At 29.4% G+C, this 10,230-nt stretch overlaps 1 protein-coding gene across 1 annotated transcript; it reads left to right on the plus strand.

Moving 5' to 3' along the window:
• Positions 1 to 3,913: 3,913 nt before the first annotated feature.
• On the plus strand, positions 3,914 to 5,373 carry LOC111369241 (LOB domain-containing protein 1-like). The gene is made up of 2 exons (XM_022990698.1): positions 3,914 to 4,182; positions 4,894 to 5,373. The coding sequence occupies exons 1-2, from the start codon at positions 3,949 to 3,951 to the stop codon at positions 5,218 to 5,220; spliced, it is 561 nt and encodes a 186-aa protein (XP_022846466.1). The 5' UTR covers positions 3,914 to 3,948; the 3' UTR covers positions 5,221 to 5,373.
• Positions 5,374 to 10,230: the final 4,857 nt, after the last annotated feature.

Genomic DNA, 10,230 nt, shown 5'->3' on the forward strand with positions numbered 1-10,230 from the left:
TCAAAGTTGGAGAACCATCGCTTTAAAATTCACATAAGTTGAGAAGAGCAAAGATATGGATGCACCCCCCCCCCCCAACCACTACCACTCACACACTTAATTAATTACATTATACTTAATTCTTATTAGCTCAATAACTCTTACAAATTTATTGAAACTTAAGGAGTACTAACTAAAGATTAGTAGTCCAAAAGAATTTTATTTTCTTATTCCAATGGAAGAATAATCATAATAATCTAGAAAGTTGACAGCTAGAGTTAGTCCACATAGAATTTCACAAGTATTTGCCCAATTCTTCACTTTTTTTATTTGAATTTATTTAATTTTTCTCTCTTTGGTCTAATGGAAGAATAATCATAATAATCTAGAAAGTTGACAGCTATAATTAGTCCACAGAGAATTTCACAAGTATTTGCCCAATTCTTCACTTTATTTATTGGAATTTATTTATTTATTTTTGTCTCTTTGGTTAAAATTCCAAATGGCCCTCAGATATCGATTTACTAATATCTGATAATGAAATGTGAAAAAAAATAAAAATAAAAAAATTACAATAGCCCCCCTTTTGGGCCCATTTTGTAGAAATGAAAATGGGTAAAATAGTGTTGTTTTGAAAAATAAGTAGTTGGAAAATAAGGAAAAGTTTGTTGTTTACGCGTAGAAAATCGTGTAGTTGAAAATAAAAAAGAAAAAAATATAATAGAATGGAGCCAAACGAAGACGACGAATAATTAATTTGGCCTTTTTCTTTAATCAAGTCCTACACGAAATTTATGTCAACGTGCTAGTCAAACTACTTTCTAGCACAAATTATTAAAAAAAAAAAACAAACAAGCAAACAATTTTTTCAATGTATTAGTGGAAATTTTTGTTGAGTGAGATTAAGCCTCTGGAAATTAATGATATTTTCTTTGACATATACGGTGATTCTACATAGAATAATCGTTGAAGAATCATAATAGATATGTGTTACGGATATTGAATTGTAATGTACAATCATGAAAAAAAATTCACTCTTTAAGATCTAAATTTAATAAAAAAATGACTATCAATTCAGTCTGTTTAAAGCTCGGATGAATAACATTTCAACTAGAAAACTTAATTGTGCCTTTCATAATACCTCTTTATACAAATATATAATGAGTAGAGCATCTTAGAGAGATTATCACGGCCCTTTTTGGTGTTCTGGTTACTGATATTCAAGAGTATCGTAGGTTGATAGATCTTCATCGAAACGGGTATCATACAGATTATCTTGTCAAACGTGTCAATGATATTTCTAATTATTTTATTTTTCTTGCACTTTAATTATTTATGGACAATTACATCTTCCGCATGACTAGTTTTTCGTTGGGAATTTACTATTACGTTTCTGTGGTTTATCATATAAATTTGGACTTATCTCACAATTCGTTGAATCTTCAATTTCTATAGAATCATTGAATTTTTTATTCTAAAATCTTCTATAGTCGACGAAATAATATATGTTAATTCTCGATATATTATCGAATCTTTAAGTACTTTAAAGTATTATTCATTATTTCATCATTGTTTGACATTCATTTTTTAAAGCTCATTTTTATTAAAAAAAAAAAATCATTTTCAAGTATACATTTTTCTGATAAAATAATTTTATACGTAAATTCAAATTTTTTTCATTACATTCCTGATATGTTGTCGAATCTTTGAGTACTTTAAAGTATTATTCATTATTTTGTCTTTGTTTGAGATTCATTTTCTAAAATTCATTTTTTAGTACACATTTTCCTGATAGAATAATTTTACATGTAAGCTCAATTTCTGTTTTTTGTTTTTTTTCATTTTTTAACCTTATATTATACAAAAAAAAATAAAAATTTCACAAATTTTATTCTTAAAAAATCTCTACCGAATAGAGACTTCGTATATCCCACTGCATCAATACCTAATTTACACAAAATAATAAGAAAAGCATGCTTCCAATATAACCTTTTGGGCGTACAAGCAGTCCAAACAAGTGTCTTAATTCTTGATGGCAGCTAAAGGGCATTGTTGACTCCATTCAAGAATTTGTACTTGAAAGTTTTAAACCCAATCCCACGACTTCTTATTTCTTGTTTTATTATTACTAAATAGACACGTAATGACTTGGTAGTTAGGGAGTAGGAAAAGTATTTGAGTAATGCTATTAAGCGTTATCAATGTTACAACATTAGTCTGTGTGATATTAATTATCATTGAATAAAAGATAAATTAAAAGAATCGCATAATTTTACTGTTAAATGAATTTATCATATAATGCCACATAAACTGGTGTTCTAGCACCACCGATGTTGGATAGCATCTACTTTTATCTCAAAATTGGTAACAATCCCCTCCAAGGAACAAATTTTCTCACATTCCACTAAGGACTTGTTTGATAAAGTTTTTGAGAAAAAAATTTAACAAGTTTTGATAAAAGATAATAAAAATTGTGGATCACACGAAATATTATGTGATTAAAAGTGAAGATTGTACCAGTTGAAAATTTGATAAAATTTTAGCAAATAAGCACTACGAAACTCTTTCCAATTTTTGTATGTACTTAATGTTTCACATATTTATGATGCGTTCAATAGGGAGGATTAAATAATATTAGAAGGTGAACATAATCATCCAAGAAAAAATTCTAGGGAAATTTTCCCAAATACATGAATTTTATAACAATTTTTTAAAAGTCCGCTTTTGACGGCTAATTTAGTAAATAAAGACTCAGTCTCAACAAATCAAAACGATTATACCAATGAAAATGAATAATGCTATTTACAGTCGTTCTACGTGGTATGGATGTAGCAGTTAGTGATTTGATACATTGATGTGGTAGTTAATACATCAAATTACTAATCGTTACATGTATGCAAGTAGGCGACTATGACAGTGAACGATTACAAGTAGCATTATTTAATGAAAAATCGTGTGAATTGGCAAGAAAAGAAGAAAATAACAATGGGGTGGTTGGGAAATAATAACCCGAGGAAAGAAAATGGGATAAAGGCATATTGAGATTCTGACTTTTTTTATGTCATTTTAATAAAAGAAATCTTGTTTTACCTTTTTTCACACCAATAAGGCTACTCGTACAATTTCTTCAATTTTACGTTGGATGAGTCATTGCTATTAGTCAACAGCTATGTTGACTTCTAAACTTGATTTGTAGACTTATGTCCGAGAACTATATGGAAAAAAAATGATTAATTTTCAATTATCTTAACATAATTTTCAATATCAGTTACAAGCTTTACAACAACACATTAACAAAAATTCTCATGGCCAAGTCATGACAATTTTCTAACCATCATTCATCACCTTTAATAGCAGTGGTGGATTCAAGAAAAATTTCAACACAGGCTAATATGTATTAAAAATATATATATTGCACATAAAAAGAAAAAATTAAGAATAAAATATTTTACTTAATTTATTTTTTTTAATGAACATTTGAGCTGAAGGGACAGGCTGTAGCATGGCTCAGCCCGTCCCTGAATCCGCCCATGTTTAATAGTGTTGTAAAAGGAATTTATAATTATCAAGATTTAAATATTTCTCGTTTTTATTGACGAAAAATCAACAATGTCCTTACTTAATTGTATTTTCTTACAAGCCCTAATGATTTTTTTTTTTTAATCCAAATCAAATCAAATCTCATAAAAGTATTTTATAACTAAAGTGATTCTCTCACAAAAGTTGCAAAATAGGGAAAAGAAGAAATTATTTCTACGCAACAAAGCCACCAAATAAAAATATTATAAGCATAATATAATAATATGATTACTTTACATTGTAAATTTTTCACAGCCACGTAAGCCAATAATTTTCAAAATTAATCTCTTATTGTCCACCCATGTGCCTATATATATAATCATCTTGTGCAAAATGCTGTAACTTCTCAAAACCGCCTCCATTACAATATTCTATATTTCTCTCCTTAACATGGAGCATTGCTATGGTGACGCAACAATCACGAAAATTACATCATCTTCTTCTCCTTCCCCTATTCCTCCACCACCACCGCCAGTGGTAAGCCCTTGCTCTGCTTGCAAGATTTTGCGACGGCGATGTGTAGAAAAATGTGTGTTGGCACCTTATTTTCCACCAAGTGATCCACTCAAGTTTACTACTGCTCATCGTGTTTATGGCGCCAGCAATATAATCAAGCTCTTGCAGGTACCCTACATGTATATATATCTCCAGTTATTCGCCTCTTGTTATGCCACATCATAGGAAAATCTCACTTCTCATAGATTTGAAAATATAATCAACACATTAGCTCCCATTTGGCCCCCATTTTGTAGAAATGAAAATGGGTGGAAAAGTACTTTTTTAAAAAATGAGTGGATGAAAAAGAAAGAAAAATTTTCGATTCATGTGTAACATTATTTTATGGAAAATTGTATGGTTGAAAATATGAGAGAGAAAAATGGAAGATAATGAAATAGAAATTAATGGAGGCCAAACAGAGGCTAAGCATCTGTTTGAGGCCCATTTTCAAAAAAAAAAAAAAAGGAAAAAAAAAAGGAATTCTTGAACTGTATTTTGATTTTATTTCAATCACACATTCTTTAATAAAATAATATTATACGCAAACCCAAAATTTTTCTTATATTTTAACCACACATTTCTATCAATACACTATTCCAAAATTCATTTTTTCACAAAAATGGGGCTCAAACAAGTGCTAAGACCTGAGCTAGTCTCTCCTAAAGATTGACCTTTTTAAAATGGAATTCTAAGACTCAGAGAAATGAACATTCTTATAAATTATCTATTTTTTCCAAGCGTTCCTACTAATATCTACAAATACTAAATAATCAATATCTACTCCGTTAACTAAAAACATGTAACATATAAATATATGTATATTTGAATGACTGACAGGAACTGCCAGAGGCCCTAAGAGTCGATGCTGTGAGTAGCATGGTTTACGAGGCGAATGCAAGACTAAGAGATCCTGTGTATGGAAGTGCAGGAGTGATTTCCCAACTCCAAAACCAAGTAAATGAACTTCAACAACAACTGGCAATGGCACAAGCTGAGATTGTCAATAAGCAATCTCAACAAGCAAATCTTATGGCCCTTATGTGCATGGAAAAATGGCACAAAATAATTCCTCACCAACACCATTCCTCTGACAATGATTACCAGACTAATATGAGCTTCCTAGATGAAAGTCTTGGATCTTTGTGGGAGCACGTTTGGACATGATAATTTTATATCGATTATATCACTACACTTGAAGACAACTCAGGAAACACTTTATAGGACGAAATTAAAATCGAGAATTTCGAAGTTAAATTCTTGACTAGCATTGTTTTGTCGGAACTTATAAACTAGTAATGAAGTTTCAATTATCTCTTATATGTTGAGCCACAAGTATCTTCTTATACATACACCAATTTATTTATTTATTTTTCTTTTTTTTTTCATCTAGTTACATCACACTAACTTTTCATATATGAAATTCCAATGAAATTTGAACTATGATGTTTATCTAAAGCAACAGTTTAAGTTGAATAATCAAGGTTGGATACTTTTGTAGTGTTTTAATTTCTAGGACTTGTAAACTATCCACGAAGTTCCAATTATGGAACCACTTGTCCCCTTAGACCCTATTTATTTTCTTATCAAAACTCTATAACAGAAATTTTTATATGTCGATATGAAATGGAATATAATATGAAAATAATCCTGTATTTTCAATACTTTAAGATTAATTTCTAATGAAATAAAGTTGAAAAGTCTCCTCCATTAAATCGTGTTATCATTTAATGGGAGTGTCCAATCGATCATTTATCAATTGTTGAATTTGAAACAACTTTCAGGTCACCTAATGTTTAAGTTAAATTGTCATGTCATTATCTACAATTTTTCAAATAAAAAGTTTTATTGTTCAAATGATAAAAAATTTAGACAAGACGTTAGAAGAATATATTCAATTTGGAGTTTTAAATCTTTCAAACAAAAAAATCGGAAAAAGATTTTTAGAAATTTATTTAAATGAATGACTTTTGTAGAATTTGATGAATTTTAGCGATTTTTTATAAAATTTTATAGAATGAATGAAAGTTCTTAATAGATTTAAACTTTCATAAAGTTTTTCCAGACTTTTATAGAATTCGTTTGTATTTTACAGATTTTCATTTCGGGGGAGGGATAAAGTTATATCTCTATGCACATCCTTGTTTTATTAAACTATTTATTTATGCGCTATAATAATATAATATTCTGAACCGCTATTTACATGAAGAAATGATTCAGAATAAATAATAACAAAATTATACTTCTCATATATAAAAAAAAAGTGACTAATATAAAATATATAAGTCACCTCAACTAAAAAAGAAAAAAAAAACACCAAAATATAAAAAATTATAACATTTTCATACTCTTTTAAGGGGGAAAAAAGAAGAAGAGAGGAATAAATAGTGTTCAATATTGTCGATATGTCAACCCTATAAGAGTTTATATTCAAAACTCAAGACTTTATGGAGTTATAAAAGTCTTTAAAAACTAAAACATGTACTTTTTAAATATAAGTTCTTAAAAATAAAATAAAAAAGTAAATTAGATTAAAAAAATTAATTTGGTGAAAGTGACAAAGGTCTTCGTAGTTTTTGGCCTTGTTTGGCTAATTGGCTCCTATATTTAATTCTATTTAAAATTCATTTTTAACCACACATTTCATAAGATTCACAATTTTTATCAATTTTTCGATCATACTTTTCATCAATTTTATCAAAATTTACAAAAATTTTGATTTTAAGAAAACTAAACAGAGACTTAGTAACATATCAATTCGTGACAATGAGCACTGAAGTACAATAAAATGAAATGAATAATTTTTAACTTTTTTAGATGTAATTATTATACGATCTGATATACCAAATATGATATAAAAAAAATTTCGCGGCATTTTTTGCGAAATTTCAAACGTGGTAGATGCAGAGTCAAAATTCTACAACACTCGTTCTACAAATAATATAGTCGTAGTTTGGCGGTTTTTGAAAGCTTTATATAATTATTCTTTTGTTTTATGAAATTGAATAAAATATTCTTTCTACTTTTAAAACTATACTCACTTATTGACTATTTATTTTTATGATTAACTTTAGTCCAAGAGAGGCCATTTTGACTTTATTTAACGTTAATTAATTTACAATTTAAAAAAAAAAAAAAAAACTTATATGACATTTTTCTAAAGAGTAAAAAAATCTAGTGTCCTAATTATTTTTATATCAAAACTGAGTCACTAGATTCATGTATTTTCTTTTTTAATTCTCCCATTTCAATTAGTTCATACAAAAAAATATATATATACATATATTAATATATCTTGTAGTGGCAATAGGCTTGACTGTACGGATGAACCGAACTTGACTCATGTTCAAATCTTATGATTGACTTAATTCTTTGGCTCATGGGTCTCCCAAACCAAGTTGCTCAAGAGCACAAAAGAGGCGAGCTAAATAATCCCAAAAAGTTGAGTCGAGCCGTCCACAAAGTTAGCTCTTTTTTTATTATTATTTTTCCAATTAAATTGATAATAAGCTCAAAAACGAGCAATTTTTCAAGAAATAAAAAAAAAAAAAGAAAAAGAAAAAAAAAGAGGGAAAATCGAGCTGGCCAATGAGTAAAATGAGCCCACAGCCGAGCTGTGCATGTCTCGTCTCCAAGCAAACTCACCATGGCCGATCCCAACTTGTGCCCATTTGCCACCACTAGACGTACCCCACTTGATTAATTACATTATACTTAATTCTTATTAGCTCAGTAACTCTTGCAAATTTATGAAAATTTAGAAGTTATAAAGAGTAGAGGTCTACAGAATTTTAGGGTCAGTTCGGTAGTAATTTTGAGAATAGATTTATTGATCGTTAGGAGAAAATTGGAACCACTTTTGAGAAAAGAAATCAAAAATATGGCTATAATATTGAAATAACGATCAAAAAATCAATTTTTTTTGAGCGAAAGATCACTCCCAAATGGGGCCTTAGGCCCTTCCTCTAATTGGAAGAATAATCATAATAATAATAAAAAAGAATAATCATAATAATCTAGAAACTTGACAGCTACAATTAGTCCACAGAAAACATGTTATCATTCTCTGGTAATTGTCAATTGGGCAGGCATCGCGTGGCTTTAATTAAATTAGTCGCACAACTTACTAACTAATATACTTAATTACATTTAGACCTTAAATTTAATTACCGGTCCAATATGTTCGGCATTGCACTTTGTCGAAATTAAGGTAGAGTTAACAATAAAGTCAAATTCGGTGGTCGGACAGGATTGGATTAGATAAAAATAAGAGAGAAGAATATGTAACATAATTTGTTGGAATTGGTTCAAAAATTAACTGAAAATTGGTTAAGTGTAAAACTGAGAAAATGAAAAAGTGTGACTTCGTATCAACTTCGGTCGAATGTTCGGACTTGATCCGATGGTCAAATTACAAAAGTAAATAGATCAACTTATTCTACTTGTCGAGTAGATCGTCGTGGTATATTTGAAATCTTGAAACCAATTTCGGATAAATGAGAAATTGCGGTCCAAATTTGAAAGAATGAAGTGTTGTAACTTTTTGAAAGGATGCAAGTTTGAAATGAAGTGTTGCAACTTTTCGAAATGAAGCGTTGTAACATTCCATGAAAAATGTTGGATTTGGGGTGTATCCCTCCACCCACAACCCTTCATATTCTATATATAGGACCCCTTGAATGTGTATTTGTCATTCCAATTCATTCCATAATTTTATATTATCCATTTCACGTTAAGTTACATAAAACACTTTATATAAATGATTATCTTTTGCATCAAAATCATTGTTATGGTAGAGAGGGAATTCCGTTCGAGTTCGTTGGTTGAAGCCATTTGTAGTGCTCCTACGGCTAGATGTGGTCGTTGTATCTTGGCAGATGATTATCGAAAAATCGTTAGCACCAATGCGGGGCAAATTTATCTTAAAGACCAAGTGTCAAACACTTGTCTCGACCAAAAATTCATCACTTGCATATTTCTTCCTTCATTTTCTGATTTCTCTTAATTATGATTTGATTTCAGAAACTGATTAATATTATTTACATGTTTGTTTTGCGATATTTGATTTAAAAGAATAACTTGCTTTCGTTCAAAAATCAAAAAAGATGAATCCATATTCATGCATTCAGATTCGATAACTATTATTGTTTTACTTCTCAAATTCTATTTTGGTAAGTCGAAATTACGTTTCGATTTCACGAAAATAAATGGTATGCTTTTATAAATATAATATGCACATTTGAATCGGTATATTCCCCAACATAATTTGCCAATCATAGCGACCCACCGAATATTTAGTTAGTGTATTAAACATAAATTAAGTGAGCCAGCCAAGCCTTTGTTGGGTAAGCTGCTCGAACCAATTGATCAAACGATGACTGCTTAGATTTTTTGATTAACTTGGAACTCAAATGTCGTATTTCTAATTTCATTCTTTCTATGATTACTTGATTCAGACCTAATTCCAAACATTTTCAATAATACGGTTAACACTAGCTTGTTGGCATTAAAAATTTAGGTTGAAAATAAGGGAGGCGTTATTTTCATCTACCATTTTTATATATCTATTAACTTTTAATATTCTTTAATATTACATATGTTAATTGGGTGCCGCAAAATCCGGTTGAAATCTAGGAGATTGCGTAAGTGTTTTGGATGTTGAAAGGGATCGATAGCATCCAAAATTAAGGAAATAAAATCTAGGCTCCGAAATTTTTTCCTTTTACATGATTTTTTTAATTGTAACCCAATTTCTTACCTTTTAGGACTCTATTAGGGTTATGGACGTGACCTATAAATTAAAGGCTCCTCTATCATTTTTAAAGAACCTTTTTTGCTGTTCAGTTGTAATCTCTCCATAATTGTCGGGTTTAATAAAATTCATCGTTCCTCTTTTTAGTTTCTTTTTTCTACTTTACTTTAATCTTGTTTTCGTAGTGCGATCTCGAATATTTCATTATTGCCATTAAGTCTTAATCTTGCATTATCTTTGGAATCAACAACATATTTAACCTTACAAAAATTTACTTAAATAGATAAAAATAAAATCTATCATCACTACTCTAAATTCATCCATGAATATTTATCAACAATTAAGCAAGAGATTGCAGGTTTGGCTGTCGAAACTTGAAACTTACATTTCATACTTTTTCAAGTTCAACACTTGTAATTGGGTGT

This window comes from Olea europaea, chromosome 20 (genome assembly GCF_002742605.1).
Source record: "Olea europaea var. sylvestris chromosome 20, O_europaea_v1, whole genome shotgun sequence".
Classification (NCBI taxonomy): Eukaryota; Viridiplantae; Streptophyta; class Magnoliopsida; order Lamiales; family Oleaceae; genus Olea; species Olea europaea.